The following is a 21,263-nucleotide window of genomic DNA, read 5'->3' as shown; positions in this document are numbered from 1 at the left end:
AAAAGTGAAATAGCTGAAAAATAGCTTAAACAATTCAAAAGTTTACTCACAAATTCTACCTAGTGCATTATTTTACATGTGCATAGTGTAATCTCCCACTGTGCATTATTTTACACATGATAGCATAATCTCACATTTATCGTAACATACACTGTAATTTAGTAATATCAGACAACAATAATAGTAAACTAACATCTAGTTCACATGTCAAATATAAAATACTTTTATATATGGGATAAAGTGCTCCAAGATGTATTTTATCAGGATATTGCCAGGAACCATGGAGTTTCTTCAGCATCTCAAGCTATTAGTAGTTGTGCAGAACTGTGCACAGTTGCCAAGTTGGTGCACATTTATAGCTATTTGTTAAGTGTCTTTATAACATGGCAGAACTCCCGGATACAATGTCATATCGTGATAATATGTTAAAATGTAGTCTTAATCTGTATTTTACCAACCCCATAGTCATAAATATGATAAATATAACGTAAATATATACTGAAATATTCACAAAAGATACCAAACTTTAAATAGTTTAAAAAATAACATTGTAACCCACAAGCACCATTTGTCATGTGCTGCCTAACCTTGTAACTATTATAACACACTATATAGTGAAAATTTGGCAGTGTATGGATACAGCAAAGATCTTCTTCACCGCAAGCCAATGAAGATTTTTATCTGTGGGATCCAGTGCTCCCAGCCATAGGTGATCAAGATTGTAGCTCAATGAGAGCTGAGGCACTGTAGATTTTTAGGATAACCTATGCAAGTCTATCGATCCAGTCTAGGAAGATATCCAGCTCGCCCAAGGCTTTGTTGACGGCTGTGCTGGGATCCATCTAAAAATGAAAGGAATGCTTTGTTACTAAATTGTGAAATGAAATTCATAAAATAAGTTCAAACCAGGATAGATAGTGATTCAAGAGCTTTTTCTTAAGTAAAGTCAGCAGAATCCATAGTAACAGAAAAGAAACAGGGATACTCCATAGATACACTTGGACATATATGTTTGTATGTTTAATATTTACATCTCGGCAAAACTGAAATAGTCATTGCTTAACAGGTAATTATTGGTTTTGATTTCAAAAGACTGGTATACAGTGATGGGTATATATTTAAAAATTACTTAAGGAAATTAAACTCTTACATCCCCCACAATCTGTTAATTGATAAAAAATTGTGCATCTCCTTTTCAAAGCCTCAACACATGGCATCTGGAAGAATGAAAGTAGAAAGCATACAAAAGAGAAACGTAGCGTAATTGGTTTCGTTTTTTTTTAAATGTGGTGATCATAATCTTTTATTTTCTTCTAGGTTCAAGGTATACCCCACTATTCAAATGCTGTATCTTTGTAACAGATATACTTAATTTTAATGTTTTCTGCTTCTGCTGGTTTTTCAATTTATTACCTTGTATTTTTGGCCTGTGAAATATTATCATCTTACTTCCTTTGGTATTTCTGAGCCTGTCTAGCTGCTGGCATGTTATGAAAAGTGTGAAGCAGGACAAACTCTCCCCAGAGGTTCACACTTACCTTCAGCTTGCATGCTGCACTTATATTCTGTCAGGTTTCTTGCAGGTCTGGTTGAATCTCAGGTTTGGTGTACAAAATTACCAACGACATTGTATCTTGAATGTTATTTGGCAGGGCATTTTTAATATGCAATCTCTATACCTATTGTAGCTACCTATTTTAGTTTTCTAGCATTTGATTAATTCGATATTGTAAGTCATATAGACATGCAGTAGTGTACTAAAGACATACTAGTGGCTGGGGCCTTTTCACTCTTTTACATCTATCACTTGTTGCTTTCAGTTTCATCTCATACACCATCATTATCTTGCTGAAAGGTATTCACCTGCAAAAAGGATTGCGTTTCAGCTAAGCACATTTATCTGGGCACTTTTTTAAATGGAACTCATCACACTTAGGGAGATATTCTTAATGAAGTGGCGGTGAGAGGCGTTAGCCTCCTTGGCTTAACGCCTCTCATCGCCACTTCGGAAACACGAGGCTGCACTCTATTCTCAAGAATGTGGTGCAGTCTGGTGTTTCCCCCTGCGATGGCGCTAAATTTCACGCCTTAGAGCCAACGCAGGCGCCCTTGCACCAGACTGCAAGGGTGTTTACAAGCCGGGAGGTTTGTTTATATACAGGAAGGTGTCCCTTTCTGCACATAAACAAACCGAAAATGCCAGTTTGTAATTACATGTGTGCTGCTTCATGCAGCACACATGTAAGTTACAAAACAGAATTTTAAAAAAGGTTTGTTTATGTACAGGAAGGGACTCCTTCCGGTACATGAACAAACCATGGCATTTTGCATTTTCCATGTGTGCTGCACAAGGCCGCACACGTGGAAAATTAAAAAATTAGGAGAAATAAAGCATTTCTCCTCGTTTTGCCTTAAGACCAGGATTTTCCTGGTCTTAAGTTTGGCGCTGCCACCAATTAACGCCGCCCTTGAGAATAGGTGGTGACGCCATGTACAATGGGTGTTGCGATGGACCGCCCACCGCAACACCCACTGCACGCCCATTTCGCGGTAAGTTTACAGTGAAAGGGGCCTTATTCACAAGGCAGGGTTAAACCACTTAACGTGGCTTAAAGCCACGCTAAGTGGCTTTAACGCTGCCTTGTGAATAAGGCGCTGACACTATCGCCACAGGAAAGTCAGAAAAAGTGACGTTCCCATGGCGATAGGGGCTTGAGAATATCCCCCTTAGTTCCTTAAAAGAGAATGTCCTTGACAGGCATACCTTCTCCGTGGCCCAATAGCATATCCTGGGTTACTGGGGGCTGAAGATTTGGTATATCTCAAAAGTGGATTTTTCTGAACTGGTGAATCTCTGTGTCCAGATCTAGAGCATCCCATTTCTTAATCTGGTGGACAGATCTACTTTGTTATGAACACTGTATGCTGAAGGAGCCACACTCAAGAAGCTTTAACCGAATATAATGCGGAGGTCCTTGAACCACCCTGGGAACTCACCAGAGAAAATCTGCAAAAATAGTACCGCGTTTGATATAACTGGTCCTAAAACAACTTGTTGCTGCAGTAGAAAGGTTTCTTTGGTTAGTAGGGGTTTCCCATGTCAGCTGTGGGGCCACCATGACTATTTCAGTTCACTGATTCAATACCTTCAATCCAGAGGTCCAAATGCAGGACAGGCTGAATGTGTCATACTGTGTAAATATTGCTTCTGTGGGAAGCTCAACTTGGCCCAACCCATGGGACCAACCTGCAGCTGCTATGACTCTATTTTGCTGGACGTTTTAAGCCAAACGTTTCAGAACTTCAAGCCAAAGCTACGACTTTCAGCTGCCCTGTTCCATCATGGCTTTGATACAACAGTGTCCGAATTCGACACCACATTAATGGGTATAACTGTTTTAAAGCATTGGCATGTGATTTAAACCAAAACTCTCACAAGTGGACAGATGCCACCATTTGCCACCTTTTTATCGCAATGCACCCAGGACTTTGCTGTTTCTCTTGGGTTTTCATTTTAGAAACCCTGGACTCCTTTTGCAGTATTTGTTTTACGGACATATCCACATGTCTCTGTCACACATTTTGAATTCTTGGACAATTTATTTTTTAAGTTTGCCTTCGTAACTGTTTATCTTTTCTTTTTAAACTTGGTGTGAACTTTTAACTTCTTTATTTTTTAATGGTCCCATCTCATGCACTGCTATTCTGCCCAGATCCGAGGAAACTGCAGGAGTGCTTGAGTATCTCTACAGAGTAGGCTATAGGATGTGGCCCAACAGGCTAGTTTCTCACATTATTCTATACCATCTGATTAATTTCCGTATGTTGTTTTAGTGTTACAGCACTATGGAGGTCTCACATATTAACAAATAAATATCGTAAAATGTGCTTAGCAGCCCAAATATGCACAAGGATCTAATGCAGCCCCCTGCATCCCCTGCTGGGGAGAGTGAGGGCAACCGCCCAGTGGACCCCATTTCAGACTAAAGCTAACAAAAACATGTGAGAAATGGGAGAACCAGGCCCCCTCATCACTTTCTACAGTGGGGCCCCATCATTTTGCATTACGATACTGAATATGCAGATAGCTTACAACCCAAACAGACACACTTGTATTCACCCACATTAACTGGATGACCACTCGCCTCGTCTCTATCCAACCTAGACGAATTTGGGATACGCCACCCATTTAACTCACCTTTTCAAAGTTTTCCTGGATGACCTCGTACTGCATCCTGGAAGATTCTCCACAGCGACAGGTCACGTGCGAGTGCTGTAAACATAGCATTCACACATGTTAGTGCAGTCATGTGACCAGCATAACACTTCCAGAAAGATCACTCAGACTATACAGTAATGCTATATCTCTCTATAATTCGAATGAATCCCATGTAAGAGTCGCGTGCCCTGTGGAGTACTCCAAGGTCCTGCACCGGACTGATGGATGAACTCCATTCAAGAGTCGCGTGCCCTATGTAGCACTCCAAGGTCCTGCACCGGACTGATGGGTGAACTCCATTCAAGAGTCGCGTGCCCTATGTAGCACTCCAAGGTCCTGCACCGGACTGATGGATGAACTTCATTCAAGAGTGGCGTGCCCTATGGAGTACTCCAAGGTCCTGCACCGGACTGATGGGTGAACTCCATTTTGGAGGGAAACTAAATTTGTATCATCTTAGAGCTTCTGAGTGTATGGTCAACATTTTAACTCCTTTAGCAGCAACATGTCAAGTATGGCACGTTTACACCTTTAATCGCTAAACAGTGCAGCATTTAGACTGTTAAAGAACGGGAAGGAATGTTAGGAAAGACAAAGGATTGAGACTAAGACTTTCATGTTTTTGACCATCTGGATAGATTTGGTGTACAGAATTGCTTCAATGTTTCCTCTTTTCTGTTCATCTCAGACCCGCACATGCACTCCTAAATAGGATCAATAATACAAAGAACACTGGGTTTGTCCATTCTGTTCGATTCCCTTCATATTGTAGCAGCAAAGATCTAATTCAATGTCTTGTTTTAACCTGACACTCCAACCAGCTCTTGTTGTAGATCCTGGGTGCCAAACATATTCACATTTTGCTTCTCTTTATCTAAGATGTTTTCACTTAGACCAATGGCCAAGTTTGTCAAAACACTTTGCATCGGTGCAAAGTACCAAAAAAGGTGCAATCTGGCACACAGGGGCTGATTTAGAGTTTGATGGAGGACCTTTTCCCCCAAACTGAAGGCAGCGGTCCTGATTTACGGTCAGGCAGGCCTTAAGTATATCAGAAACAGAATCTACTCCAACTCTGTTGCTGTTATAAGTCCTCCAATAGCCCAACAGATGTTCATTTATAAGACCGTCAGTCCTGCCATATGTTTTTAGGTCGATCATTCGAGACCTCTTGTATATACTTTAGTATACACTTATTATATACTTATATGTGTATGTACTTTGTCGGCTCTGGAGGTCAGCCCAAGGACTTGTCTGCTTCCGCTTAGGGACTTTTTTCTGTCCAACTGCCTCTATTTAGCTGTCTCGATAGAAAGCGACCAGCAGAGGTCAGTAAAATACCAGAATCACTTACGCATTCTCTAGATTCCAGTCCATAGAAATCGTCTTCCACAAGCACCTGTAGAGAATAATATTTTTTTCAAATCTTGTATTTTCAGTGATATGACTACCGAAGGCCCTGATTTTATATTAAAAACAGAGCTTTGGACTATACCATTTCCCGCTGAAAGGCAATATTTCTCTCCTAGTGTTCCCATACCTGGTGTCTCATTACTTTCCCTCCATGTTAAAGAACAGTAGATGTTTCAGCACCCAGGCTAATGTGCTGCACAGCTAAATACATATACGGTCCCAAAGGCGAGACCGATTGCATTGCAAATGCTTGTTTTTTTTTAACTATTTGCCAGGGAGAGCAACCAAAATAATGAAACTCACACCATAGAAGACAAGTGTGGTGGCCATTAGTTTTACTTTTCTCCAGAAACTCTTGAGTTGGGAGATTGTTTTTGGGTAATGTAAAACATAAACATAAAAGTTTGATGAGTGGCTGTCATGTTTAATGGAGCCCCCTGTCAAATCTTTAAGACATTGACAGGACCCACAGTGACATTTATAGCCAGCCTTTGCATTCAAATATACTGCTCCTTGAGCCAGGCACAAAGTACAAGCAAAGTTTTATTTTCTCCAAACCTTTCCAACATTTCATATGTACTGTACTGCACTGTACAGCACGCATACAAAAAGTCTAAAAGATTTAAAGTAGTCCCCAAGTGTGGCAGCATCAGGGAGGGGAGCAGCAGCGCCATATCTTAGTAGATATGGGCGGGACTGTCCTACTCCCACCCTGCCACTCAACGCAGACCAACAGCCTGCATCGTGGGACATACTAGGAAATCACCCCAAGTTTCAGTTGGAAGTTCTGATTTGAATCTTTGTTCTGCCTCTGGAGCATTTAAGGGCACCTTTCTAAGCTGGCCACGTGGGGGTGTCATGCTGCACAGGTGACAGTGACTAGAAACCGCTAGCAGGCCTGATACCTCCAGACTAAGGTGGACTAGATTTGACTCTTGCATAACTATCTTTCTAAATTGCACACTCGGGAAGTACCTCACAGCTCTCATCAGGAAATGTGGCACCGCGTTGCAGACTCATTGCATTATAAAGTAGGGTCCTTGTGCAGCAACATCTGTTGAACCGACAGGACTTATTTGCATTCCTCGGGAGTCCCCGACACGTACAGTGATGGTTAACCCTGATTGCAAGACCCGTGCTGACAGCAGGCGGCGCCCTGTATGTCCTTCCCTCAAGAAATGTGTTTTGAATGCTAACTTGAGCAGCCGCTTCCGGACCGGTTTGTTGAGTACATGTACTCTAACAGTGCAGGCTCCCCTGTCTGTCTGTTCATGCCTCCAGGAAGTGCATTCAATTCTAGGTGCCCCTGAAACTGGCAGAAGTGGCATAGATATAACCCCAAATATTCCAGAAGATGATTTGCTGTTTGAATTTCGACCAAGGCGTTTGTTTATTAGCCTGGCAATACTTTTACTGTGGGGCGTTGACAGGTGCAGAACCTGAACAGGAGTAACACTAGCCCTTTGCAGGCTGTCAGCAAGAGTGCCCAGGGTGACCTGCTGCTGGCCTGTCACTGATGCAACTGGGAGCTCTCTTTTCTTTCTAGTTACCAGAGCATTATAGAAGAAACTTAGAACAATACATTCAGAAACGAATCTTCAGTGGAAATAGCAGGAAATGCCCAGTTTGCGTTAATGTGCTTTTTATGAAATAGGCAATAGATTAAACACAATTTACCCTGCTCCATATTACAGATTTTTTTTTTTCAACCATAGCCAAAAATGAAAAATTGGATACCACTACTAAGCAAATATATCACATTTTTGTTTATACATTAATTTACATGTTCCATATCCGCTTTAGCAACAAATCTTACTCCACGAACATCCCTTTATAAAGGAGAATGGACTGATTTGGTCCTGTCCTTGCAGCTTACATAATAAAAAAATAGAACAAAGGTATCTTTATTCAAAGTTACCCCATCTTTTGAATGTTAAAAATTGAGCTATTGTATTTGATTTGTTGTCTTGTTAAGGAAACATAACAGAAACAATGTGAAATGTGTTTCCTTAATGGAAAATCTGTCTGGATTATTCTCTGTGAGCTCAAGCTGTGCTGCCTTGCCTTCTTTGCATCTTTGCAAAGTTTCTGTAGTATGACCCTCAGTGTTAGGTGGCTGGCATAGTATAGGGGAGTGAGGATGGGGATAATAGTATACAGGTGACCCTACAACATGTATACAGGGAAATGATGGGGCAGTTCGTACAGCCATTGCTTATGAGGGACTGGACTTACATACTATTGTGACATCATAGACCCAGATTCAGCAAGTGCCTTTTGAAGTAAATAAAGCAGCACTAATCACTAACTTCTCAGCTCTTGCAGAATGCACATTTAATGCAACCCAAAACTCTAATAGTGGTAAGCATAGCGGGGCGTCTGGAGGTGCCGATAAATATGGAAATGCATTCATATGTTCCCATGAATCTGCCATATACTTTGCTGCGGGTCTGTTCTTTACATACGTCAAATCAGCCAACCTAGATTCTTTTTCACAGGCAATTTTTAACTCTGCTTTAGAAAGTTGTGAGGCCTCACCTATATTTAATTCTAATTTTCGGATTCCTTCTAATCTTTCCTTTACCTTCTTAGCCCACTGTAGTTCACTTCTTCCTATTTCAACGGCACAGTGGGCCGATATCTTCTCTGTATTTGGGACCCTAAGCTTATCCCAAAATCGCAAAGTTGTTTTATAGGCTAAGAAGTGCCAGCCCTACAGATTTCCTTCTAATCTTATCGCCTGAGACATTGCGCCTTTGGGGAGAGCCAACAATTGTTTCAAACATTTACTTTCACACCTCTCCCAACTTCCCAACATACTTATGGCTAGTAGCTCAGCCCCGTAGAGGCATCACGTGGGGACCGTTGCGTTATTAGCTGTCAAAAGGGGAGTTTAAGAAGCACCAACATAAGTCTTTTTAACATGAACAAGTCTCCCTATCGTAGCTAGTTCCCTCATCTTGAACAAGTCTCCCTATCGTAGCTAGTGCCCTCATCTTGAACAAGTCTCCCTATCGTAGCTAGTGCCCTCATCTCCATAAATTCATTATGCAAAGTCCAGCTCAACTGACTGGTGAATATCATACCCAGATACCTAATTGCCACTTATACAGTTTACTTGTTTCCCCAAACTTTATTATATTTTCATGTTTACCTTCAATTTATTTGCCTCACAATAATGATTAATTAACTTTCTCTGCAGGCCTACTTGAGTCACGTCCAGAATTGCCAAATCATCTGCATGGAGTAGGCACAACACATGTCTACCCCCCATTTTCGGGGAAAACGAATGAGTCGCAGCCAACTCTCCCTGAAGATCGGCTAAAAACAATGAAAACAATGTGGGCACTAGGTTACAACTCTGCCTTAACCCATTTCCCAACGGGATTCTCCCTGAGAGGGCCCCATCTAGATCAAGCTCCACTTGGGGCCAGTTCCTGGTATACAATTAGTGCAGAATTGTTATTAGGCAATTTGGAATCCCCGGTCTTATTAGTTTAGCCCAAAGTATACTACGATCAACCAGATCGAACGCTGAGCTAAAATAAACAAAACAGCAGAATACATTCCCAGTTGTTTCCTTTGCCTTCTGCCCCAAAGCCCATAAATTGAAAGAGTGATCTATCGTTGAATGCCCAGCTTTAAAGCCTCCCTGCTCCGTGGGAATAATCCTGTTTCCCTTTCTCTAGTTCTTTAAAGCCCTTAAAATAATTTTGAAGTACAGTTTTGCACCTACATCCAACAAACTTATCAGCCGATAATTACCTGGGTCATTCAGAGCACCTTTTTTATGTGTGGGTTTGATTATAGCGCCCTTCCAACTCAGAGGAATGATCCCAGCCTTGGTTATGTGTATAAAAGCTTTGGAGAAGAATCCTGCCCACCACACAGGGTTCAACTTAATTACTATTGCTTGCAACTTATCTGGTCCAGCTGCATTAGTTAAGTTTAGGGAGGATGCACTGACAGTAAAAGTAACCTCATAAATTAACGTGTATCTATAGCAAATCATAGTGCATGCCTACTTTACCATAGATCCCCAATGGTGGAATATCACTTTGGATGTTTGCTTACCAGGAAAGAGGTAAGAGTCTTTTGCAAGCAGATATGGGTTCCTGTTGAAAAACTGTGCTAATGCATCATCATTTTCCTATACTGTGGCCTAACAGCATATGCTTTTAGATGCAATCAGCTGTACATTATGGCACAGGCTGGGCTCTTTACAGGCCTTTCCATCTGCAGCAAGACGTTAAAATCAGGGCTTTTGGGCATAGACGTGTTCGGACACTTCACCATTATTAGGGCTTCCAAATCAATAAAACGACTGTCCTATCCTTGTCAATGTGCCTTCTCTCTCATACTCACACAGATGTCCAGGTCTTTCTTCATGCTGAGAAAGCTGTTGGCGATGATGCTGACCCTTCGACGTAGATGATGGTCTGTGGTATTGCAGCGCTTAAACACCTGATGCATATAAAACCTTAACAGGTGGCGGAAGAGGCAGCATTGCTCATCAGGCTGTAAGGGTTAACAAAATCATATTACACATTATGTCATAGTAAATAGTTACCCTTGTGTATCACTTGCCATAACACATGAAACACTCGACAATTGTGTTCAGAACGGAAGTGTATATACAGTAACTGGTCTGCAGTTTGTGAAAGTCTATGCAGCTTTTGCAATAATTTCTTGAATCTTGTCCACCAGCTCAGTTTCTAGGTAAGTGAACCCATACATATGCAATTTTTTTTTTTCTTGGCATCATGGGTTTCTGGTGGCTTGTAGGCCCAATCTGTAAACATGTAATCTATTTACTGGTTTTAACTGTTGTATTACAAATTTATAGATACATACCCTGGTGTTCTGCAGAGAAGACTTCTCAACAATTCTTATGTCATCTTCTTCATCTTGTAATTGCTGAGGACAAGGAACGATCTTTTAACAGTAGCTTGCCATGTCAGTGACACTAAACATATTCCTAATTAAGATGCAAAGTCATACTGGGAACAGCCAAAATTGCACTCATTCAGGTTTTCTCCTATGTTGGGAGTACATTTCTGACTTTTGGGGAATCACAAAGAATCCCAAGACTACTCCTGGAAGCCCATGACAGTTGTAGCGTTCCAGGAGTTCTCTTATTTCCCAGTTATTGCTGCATATTATTTACCTAGTTGTCCATAAGTAAATTATTTGGAAAACTGTCTTTTCAGGTGCAACTTTTTTCTCTGCCATAAAAAGATTTTTCTATGCCAAGAAAGTATTACTAATACACCCCATAAAATATGTGGGTGGCTTCTTTCATTTCCTCTCATGGATGATGCGTACTCGTACCTTCCACAGAATTACATTTGCATGAATTTCAAGGTGGGGAATTATTTGCAAATGTTTGTGAATACTGATAGATGTCAACGTTTGTGGCTGTTCACTGTAGGTTTCATGGCCACCCACACTGTAATCCCTTTATCCCAAACCATATGAGGTGGAACTCAGCATCCTGAGTGTTTTTCTGCACTTCATAAATTTCATTAATCCTTATATTGTGGATTCGGATATATTTTCTGATCAGAAATGAATTATGCATAAGTAATTATTATTCAGGTGTCCTAAAACGTATATGCATTCAACTCTCAGAGTTCCGTGCAAGAGTAGAACTTTATGGAACGCGTGCCATTTACATCAGCACTGTACTACAATTGTACTATATTGATAGTATACCAAAATTACATTTGCATTAATATGCACACAAATTAAATATCTACAGTGCCTATATTTCAAACACCCTCCAATATTTCTCATATTTTCTTATAGCTCCTGATCTTATTGCATATTTCTTTTCCAATTCTTGTATTCTAGACAGTTTTGCCCTCCATGTATTAAAAGTGGGTACCTTCTCTGCTCTCCACAATTGCAGAATTAGAGATCTTGCTATTGAAACTGCAATAAACAAGCCTTCCTCGTGTGCAGAAGTAGCAGGAGAGCAGCCCAAAACCGCTGTCGATTTATCAAGTAAGATGCGGGGATCAATTATAAATTTAAGATATTTCTCAATCTCCTCCCAGAAACTCTGGATTTTTGGGCACTCCCAGATGATATGCGCCCAGGTTCCTTTCTCTGCACAGCGAAAACATTTCTCTTCTATTTGCGGGTATATTTTATGAAGAAAAGAGTGTGTTCTATATATCAACCATTTCGCATAATATTGCATGCGTTTGAAGTTTGCCCCCCTGAATATAACTGTATTAAATTTATTAAGTCTATTCCAGGTTGATTTAAGAATCGGCATATCTTCCCTTTTCTTCCATCTATCCCTAACTTTTCATATAATGAAAGAGATTTATTGTCATCAAAGATCTTAATCCAGTTACTAATTATCCGTTGCGTGGGGGAATTAAGGGCTTCACTGATAATAGTTTTATAACGCAGGCTTTCCATATCTAGTTTTTCCAATATGGGTTTCAATCTAATAAATGACCATTTTAAAATTGTGTTTGAATGTTGAAGCCCCATTTCAATCTCTGCCCAGATTTTCCAACAGTTCCCCTTAATAAAATCCTGGATTTGAACATACCCGTTTTCTTCCCACAACCTTAGTATATTATTCTCTAAGAGACCTGTTTCCCCCGTATAAATATTTGAAAGCCTTGTTGAAATATTAATTCTTAAAATATCGTAGTGTTCTAACAGCTGAGTTTTTTGTTTAAGTAGCCATTGTAGGGTCTTATAACGGACTTTTTTAGGGTATTTAGTCACTCTTGTGGGGTCTATTATATTGCACTCCCTTAGGATCTTTTTCATAAAGAAGTTATCTACCTCTTGAGGATCTAAAAAAAAATATCTAAAACTGTGATGTGCAAATGTCGCATAATAATAATTTCTAATATTCGGAAGGGATAGTCCTCCATCAGCAACAGGATAATTTAAAGTGCTAAGGGCTAACCTTGGTACCTTATTTGTCCATAAAAAAGAAGAGAACATACAGTCTATTTCTTTAAAAAACAAGTGGCCGGTATTGCACAAGGAGCTGCACTAAAAAGAAAATTAAAAAGCGGAAGAATAGACATTCTAATTAACGCAACTCGTCCTATTATTGACAACGGCATCTAAAAACCAAATCTGCGCCTCAACCTTATTGATATTTAAAAAATCAAGAGCCTCTAATAAAAAAAAATTATTATTATAAAGCTGTCTCCCTGCTACAAAGCCGCACTGATCTGTCCCAATAAGGGATCCCACCATCTTATTTAGCCTATTCGCAAGGAGTTTAGTAAACATTTTGTAATCAGTATTTAAAAGGCTTATTGGTCTGTAAGAGATCACACTTTCACTGTCTTTATCTTTTTTTAAAATACTGACCACTACTGCCATGCGAAATGATGCAGGTGGGTCACCCCCTTGTAATAAATAATTTGCAAGTTTTAAAAATTCGGGGCAGAGTACAGTAGAAAATGCTTTAAAAAATTCTGCGGAGATGCCATCCTCTCCAGTAGCTTTGCAATTAGTCAAAGAGCTGATAACCGCATCTAATTCTTCCTTCGTAAATTTGGCTAGCAGCAGCTCTTTAAAATTATTTTCCAAAGTTGGAATTGGCAATTCCTGCAGGAATTCATTAATTATTTCTGAAAGGACCTGGTGAGATGTCTGATAGATGTCTTTATAATGTTTAAGAAACACCTCGCCTATTAGTAGCGTAGTTTTTACGCGAGTTTTAGTTACTTTGTCCTGAATGTATTCAATTCTGTTTCCGATTTGCTTTTCCTTTGCTTGCCAAGCTAGCAATCTTCCTGTGTACGTACTCGCTATCTTCATAGCTTGTCTGGAGATATAATCTAGTTGCCCTATCCCCTAAGTCATAATAAAATTCCCTCATTCTTGTTTTTGCATTCAGTACTTCTTGCCAATTATTCGAAGTCCTATTTCTAAAGTATTCTTGATTTGCATAGGCTAGACTATTTTCTATTGCCATTCTTTCTTCCTTCTTAGCTTTTTGTTTTGGTATCTCTTTTGATGTGATTATGCCTCTCAGTGTAGCCTTAAAAGCATCCCATATTATGTTAATTGGGCCAGAATATTTATAGAAAAAAAGGAACCAATCTCCTTCCCTAAATCTGCACACCATTGCTTATCTGCTAAATTAAGTTTATTAAAATTCCATCTTCTTGATGCTTGTTCATCTTTCTTCCCTAAAAGGATATCCATCTTAATGAGGGCATGATCTGAGAAGGTATTCGCTATATTTACTGACTTCCAAATTATGGGAGGTTAGAAAAAAATCTAGCCTTGATGACGAATCATATTTTGCTGAATAGCAAGAGTACTCATGTTTAGTCGGATTGTTGAGCCGCCAGTAGTCTAAAATATCTAAATCTATCTTACAACTCAACAATGCAGTACATACTTGTGGTTTGTTTTGCCTTCGATCTTTTTTTGTAGAATCAACCACAGGGTTTTGCAAGAAATTAAAGTCCCCTCCCCATATAATATGACCAGGTATACCTGTCAGTGCTTGTTTTAACTGCACAATGGGGAGCGGATCATCCACAACTGGTGCATAGATTGTATCAAGTATCACGCTTGTGTGGTTTATTTTCCCATGTAAGAATGTCCATCTGCCCCTCATATCTGAATGAGATGCTTCAACATGAAATTGGACATGCTTATCCATATAGATGCTCACACCCCTCTGAGCTGTCCCCGACACAGCCGAGCAATAAAAACCCGCCCAGTTTTTAAACATCTTACTAGCATCTGCTGAAGCTCGGAAATGTGTCTCTTGTAAAAAGATCACATCTGGATGGTGACTTTTTAACCAGCTTTCTATTGCCCCCGTTTTACGCCTATTATTTAAACCATTAACATTCACAGACAAAATTGAGAGTTTATACCTATTCATAATGCAATTGAGAAGAAAATATAACCTGTTTTATCCATACGCCCCAGGGAGTCTCATCTAAAGTGCGATATGTGCTATATGTGCAAAAATGCATTTCTAAGTGCAGTTTGTGCAAGTGTGCAACATGCATAAATAAGTAACCACTTAAGTTGTGAGATTTCTTCTCCCGATAGGACCATAGCGGGCTAGGTTATATACTGAAATATAGGCCATTGAATTGTGCAAGTTGCGCAGGTCTACCATACCTAATATAACAATTGTGCAAATCTTACAATAGAGTGCAAATCACGCATTTAGACCAGCATACTACAGTACAGTTTGTATCAATTGTGCAAAAAGCTATTTAAAGTGCAAATCAGGTAGCTATTAGACCACTCAAAGCAACATACTACAGTACAAATTGTATCAATTATGGAAGGTAAACATTTCTAAGTGCATTTCTAAGTGCAATTTGTGCAAATGTGCACAATGCATAAATAAGTAACCACTTAATTTGTTAGATCTCTTCTCCCAATAAAACCATAGCGGGCTAGATTATTTGCTAAAATACAGGCCATTAAATTGTGCAAATTGCGCAGGTCTACCATACCTAATATAACAATTGAGCAAATCATACAATAGAGTGCAAATCACACATTTAGACCAGCATACTACAGTACAGTTTGTATTAATTGTGCAAAAGGCTATTTAAAGTGCAAATCAGGTAGCCATTAGACCACTCAGTGCAATATACTACAGTACAAATTGTATCAATTATGGAAGGTGAACATTAAAATACATTAAAGTGCAATATCCAATGTGCAATATATGCAATATGTGCAATATGATAACTATACAAGAGAGCATCTTTCCTTAGCAACATTACGTATCCTTTTCCTTAACTTATTCAAAAAAAGAAAAATATTTCCGTCTATGAACTCTCTTTTTCTGGCTGCTTCACCCCCACCACCACTCCCCGACCCCCCCACTCCACCCTCCCCATGAGAAGAGAAATCCCGACCTGTCCCACTGTCCTTTCCTCTTCCTCCCTCTTCCTATTGGATGCCATCTTATTGTATTCTGTTGCGTTCCCTGATTTACCTCACGTCCGCCGCTCAAAGAAAAAATATAACAACTCAGTCTTATAGCCTACAACCACATAGTCTCTTTTCCTTATGCAGCTATGAGAGCCTCCAAAAGGCTTTGAGCCTCCAGTATCTCTGTGAAGATAACAATTTTTCCTTTGGCTATGACTTTCAATTTGGACTGCTGCACAATCATCGCCTGTGCTCCTTTAGCTTTAAAAGAGTCAATCATTTTGACAAAATCCTTGCGTCTATGGGCAGAGGCTGCTGACAAGTCAGATTTTTTTTTAAAGTTTTTAATATCGTTGGTGTTGAATGATCTCCTTGATATTGCCACATTTAGGATTTGCTCTTTAATTCTATAATCAGAAAAGTTTATTAGAATGGTTTGTGGATATTTAGGATTCGCGGGTTTATGTGCAGGTACCCTATGGGCTCTCGTAATTGTGAGGTCTCCTTGTAATTCAGGTATTACCTTTTTCAACAGAGATTCAGTCCATTTCACCATTTCCGCACCTTCCAAACCCTCCGCTAGGCGCAGATTTGATCTCCTGTTGTAATTCTCTAAATCTTGTAGCTTCAATTCCATCTGGCTCTTGCACTTATTCAACACCTGGAGATCTTTTTGCATAGTAGCGATGTTATCTTCCAGGGCTGAGACACGAACCTCCACCTCAGTAACCCCTCTGGGTAAACTGCCTAGACTTCCCTTCATCTTTGTTAAACTATTATGCAGCTGTGATATTTCAAATGCTTGCGAAGTCTTCAAGTCTCGTAATTCCTGTAAAATAGTTGTAAGCATTTCTTGTATTGAGGTGTCTTGCTCGGACCTTTTACGCAGGGCTTCGTTGACTCTTGAGACGAGGAGTGTCTCCTTTTCTTTTTCCTTTCCTTTTCTGACTCTGATTCTAGTTCTAATTCAGACAGAGAATCCAACTCGTCTGAGAGTATCTCTTTACCAACTTCCTTTTGCGATGTCGGTAGAAGTTTTTCAGCTACTTTAATCAACGGCTGGCTAATCAAAGGTGATTTCCCATGAATGGCTGTACTCAATTCTGCGGGTTCTAACCCTAAGTGCAATCTCAGTATGGGCTGTGGGTTTATGACTTGCGCTGGGGGGTCATGGGCATGGGCATGGACATGGGCATGTACTTGGGCATGGATAAATAGTGTTTTCTGTCCCTGCATATCCTGTAGGCATATTTCACCTTCTGCCTTTTGCTCCTCCCGATTCGGCTGCGGTGTACTAATAGGTTTTCCCCGTGTCGTGGGGGGCTTGCCGAAGAAAGGATACTGGTACACAATATGGTTTCTTTTTTATGGTGTGATAGTTCTTTGCCATTAGGGGGTTCATGAAGGACAACCTATAGACTGTACTGGACTGGACTGGAATGACTGTACTATACTGTTACACCATCGATGGACACTATTTTATGATGCATTCACTATATTGCACTTGTGCAGTTTGCACTATTGCTTTTTGCTATGGTACTATTTCAATGTGTGCCAATCAATGCACCAATTTTAAAGCCATATTGCAAAATTTATGTAGTAGAAAAAAATTGGCCATAGCACTTTGGGCATTTTTTAAAATTTTGATCAGATTGGACAGTTTTTAATGATTTTCCATTTTGATTGGTACTGCTTCGACAATTTTGTGCTGTTGTACTGATACGGCTACTCCATGAGGAACACTTCTATTCTAGCATTCGTCACAGATACTGCTGTACTTTCATCAGAATAGACACCTCTTTTCTTAATTTTTTATTTTTATTTGTTTGTTTTGTAAAGCACTATGATTGTCACAGTGTGGAAACTTTGTGCACCCAAAAGTCCTTATTGTCGGACTCCTTTTCATGTTCTTCAGGCCTGAGGTTGAAGATGCAGCAAATTTACTTAACAGACTCTCAAGCAGGTCTTTTTAGTGTTAACTATGAGCCATCTTGAATACAGTTGTTGGCATGCCCTGGTCCATTAGTGACACACATACTCCTTTTGTGTACTGTTTCACTTGTTTATTGCATCACATGTATGCTTGTACTACTGAAAAATCAACACCAGCAGTATCAAGTTACAAGAATACCGAGGGCAAAATATTGAAAGGCAAGTGCATATACGGAAATAAAGACTAACTATTCTTAACTTCACTGCTACGTACCTATATATACCATGTAGGTACATATATCTGGCATTAGGTATAGAAAATCTTGATTACTTAGCTGTCAATATATTTTTTTAATATTTTGCCCTTGATATTCTATCCCACGGATATTGTGGGTTCAATACTCAGCATGCAGACCAGTTATACTACTATTCTGCCCAAAGAGAGCAGCATTGCGTTTCAACTCCACTAGTGTATCTTATTGCCACTAATACACATATTTGTTAGTTCATTTGAAAAATATTCAAAGGGACATCCATGAAACATTGAAGATATTTTTATTGAGGCTGAATACTAGACCAAAATTTTAGCTGTCTTGACAACAGTATGTCATAAATGCTTCCAATAAGTACAATAAGTAGTACACAAAGATAATCGGCATTCAGTAAACCCCCTTCTGCCGATTGACCTTCTTTCGCTTTTTATGGTTTGCTGTTGCTTAGATGGACTATCAGTTAAACTCAAGGTAATTGGTGGATGGTTATGTTGCCATATTTATGTTTCCATTATGTTTTGTGATGGGGTGCCAAGTAGTCCCTTCGTCAGGCTATATATATGCCATGACATATTGCTGAGCACAGAGGCCAGTATGTTCTTTGATATATTACTTTGATGAAATTAAAACATTTTATTGCTGATATGTGGCTTTTTTGTTTAAGAAATGCATGCTCTTTTCATGACTTACACTATCATAAAAAGACAGTGCTAATCACTTTTCACTCTCACATATTCATATGCTATATCTTCTTGACAACAGAACATGTTGGAATTGTAGCTTTATAAGTTCATAAATAAAAGACATGCAAACATGTCGACTGTCTTAATGATGTAATCAAAATACGGGCCTTTTGTTAAAAATACTATTTACTGCACAATATTTTGCTGTGTATCTCTATTAAGCTGAACAGTTAAAATGAAACTCTATCTTCAAACTCCTTTTCTTATTTCTTCTTTAAGTGCTCAGCTTACCTTTGCTAACACAGTTTGTTCATCAGGGACGCTATTTCCAGCTTCCATGTTGTTTTACCCCACGAGGTTGCTTTATTATTTTCTTTCTTGAACAGTATGTATTTATTTAGGTATTCATATGTTGCACATTGTGTTCCACTTAATTTATACTGACAAAAATAATGGTTTCATTTGGAGAAATTAGAAATTTAAAGTCCACTCAGATGTGGTTGTGATGGTATCTAATATTCTTAGATTGGTTATATGTTACTATTTCAGTTGTCTCCACATTGCAGCCATTACTTTTGGAGCCATTACTCTGGGAGTGCCATTTCATAGCAAAAGTCATTACATTGCAGGTCATGTATTTTTGAAATGTTTTAGTTTATAGATTAGTAGATTATTTTGGGGATATGTTTGATGAGAAGAAGCTCTGGAGGAAGAGTAACTAACTGAACAATGTTATGTTTCTTGTTAGCAGATAGATATTCAATAGATGAACATGGTACATTGCAATTCTTTTTTTACGTTTGCCCAGTTTCTCCATTCATCCTGTCAAAGCACCGTTAGAATTAGAAAAGCTTCAAATCAAATGGTGTCAGTATCCTGTTTCAGGTATAGTTTTGTGTGTAAAAACCTAGTTACACTGACCAAACAAGTGGAAAGCAATGTTTGTAGGGTTACATCTGGGTGCAAGTGTATGAACTTTTTCGTGAATCAGGCCCAGAAATGTCAATTAGCTTTTCAGGCCAGCAACTTAGAAGGATGCTCTGTTTTGTACTTAATAGTTTTTCTCTGGTCCAATATGATCCAACAAAAATCAGTTATAATTGAACCACACGATTGGACTATCACTTCATCAAGTGATTCCTGCACAATGGAGTTTATGTAAAAAAAATGAGTGACCCAAATTTATACTTACGATAATTTTACGGATTTTGTAAAAACATTCCCGTGTCTCGTGAACATTTACAGACACCGCACAGTGCCCAAAATGCAACCTCCGATGCCCAGTCGTCAGGTGGTAGCATAACAAGGCTACTAAAGAAAGAAGGCCTAGGTAAACGCCACCGAATTTCATAGCCTTTTAGGGTATTCCAACTGTGAACAAAAGCAGAGATTGATAGATTAGTGGGTTGAGCCCGGCTGCAAAGAACTCTTTGTAACATGAAGATCGCATGTCCTAATTGGTCAGCATCAACCTGCCTCCTATCCTTTTCAGCTCAACAAAATGTTAACCATTAAGTTAGGTAATGCAAATACCTATTACATTTTGTGTAGAACAACATGTTCAAGGTTGTGCATATCAAGATTCACACTCTGGAACAGAGCTTAAATTAAACAGTCACACCATTTGCCAATTAGTCCTTCACCAGGTTTTATCTATCATTAACTTTTGGGCTTTAAGTGCAGGGTATATAATTTGTACAAGGGTAAATAGCACATGAGGAAATACAGCATGGAAAAATACTGGCGATTTACAATCCCCATTTGGTTGCAATAGTGAGCTTGCTCCGAAAATTGGATTAGCCCTGTAAATGTAATTAGGTTCCTAGCAGTGTATGCTTTTCTTCATATGCATGTTCTAGTGCACATTCTGTTTAAAAACTGATATTGTAAGATGTAACAATAGGTAACAGTCAGGCTGGATATGTATACATATAGCTCTGATAGAGCGTCACGTTATTCTGAATTTGTAGGGGTGCATCATAATCACTGTTAGTCCGCACCCACATATTAATCGAAATAGTTTAGGTGTGACATAGAATTGTATCACTAGAATCTGTTTAACACAGGTGTGATTAGAAATGTAATCATGTTTTTATGAAGAGTAATGTCGTAGTTCACTGCAAATGTATTTTAGTCAATGCATGATGTTTGGGTTTTATGTAATGCGGTGCATTAGGTTTAAACGTGCGCCATGTTAAAGTTGCACGTGTAGTTTGCTTATTCACTTATGAAGGACTAATGAAACTAATGCTTAAAGTGTGATTTTAGAGTGTGTTTAACAATGTAAAGTCCTGATCGCATATACGTTTAAAGAGAAAGGCATGTTAATTTCTTATGTTAGCTAAACGTTGAAGGCCGAAAATGATTTCCCTTGGTTAAGGCTTTGGGTTTCGGGAGAATGGAAAATCTTAGAGAAGAGAAAAGTTTTTCGTTCCCATGTTTCTGTTGCAGGTGCAAGGACATTTAGCTCGTTAGAGAGACTAGGTCTTTGTTTTAGTAGTTAGAATGGTACGAGAAGCCAACAGGGGAGTACATTGGAATTTACGGATGATACTTTCAGCGGCGAAGGTGACTGAGACCCAAGGTCAAGCTAACCGTCGTTGGATGGAGTACAAGTTTCACTGGAAAGTACTGGAAGAAGACCTGGCTGAAGAGGTGTGCCGAAAGGCCTGTTCTACGTTTTTGGGATTTTGTATTAGGGACAGTGTCCCGTGGGTTGAGCAGTTGAGGTTTCGATGGGAAGCTAGAAGGAGCATCTTAGAACGAGCTCTGACTAAGTGAATGTACTTCTAAGGAAGTCTTCACTTCTGACACCTTTTATTCTCTTGCCTGGGAAGG

General features: G+C 39.3%; 1 protein-coding gene across 1 annotated transcript; it reads right to left on the bottom strand.

Annotated features, from left to right (window-relative positions):
* Window positions 1–764: 764 nt before the first annotated feature.
* On the bottom strand, window positions 765–19,776 carry LOC146830591 (interleukin-20-like). The gene is made up of 5 exons (XM_085603761.1): window positions 19,618–19,776; window positions 10,487–10,549; window positions 9,998–10,150; window positions 4,199–4,273; window positions 765–842 (listed from the first exon to the last, which is right to left on the bottom strand). The coding sequence occupies exons 1-5, from the start codon at window positions 19,774–19,776 to the stop codon at window positions 765–767; spliced, it is 528 nt and encodes a 175-aa protein (XP_085459887.1).
* Between the last annotated feature and the right edge of the window lie 1,487 nt (window positions 19,777–21,263).

This window comes from Triturus cristatus, chromosome 5_1 (genome assembly GCF_964204655.1).
Source record: "Triturus cristatus chromosome 5_1, aTriCri1.1, whole genome shotgun sequence".
Taxonomy (NCBI): domain Eukaryota; kingdom Metazoa; phylum Chordata; class Amphibia; order Caudata; family Salamandridae; genus Triturus; species Triturus cristatus.
The sequence above is the reverse complement of the archived record's forward strand: the minus strand, read 5'-3'. Positions and strand labels throughout refer to the sequence as shown.

Bases quoted from the DNA above. Each gene is read 5' to 3' on its own strand.
- LOC146830591 (XM_085603761.1), bottom strand. From the start codon at position 19,776: ATGAAATTCGGTGGCGTTTACCTAGGCCTTCTTTCTTTAGTAGCCTTG. The intron at 10,151-10,486 runs GTATGTATCTAT...TAACCCTTACAG, and splicing joins CTTCTCTGCAGAACACCAGG to CCTGATGAGCAATGCTGCCT. The intron at 843-4,198 runs GTGAGTTAAATG...TTTCATTTTTAG, and splicing joins TCCAGGAAAACTTTGAAAAG to ATGGATCCCAGCACAGCCGT.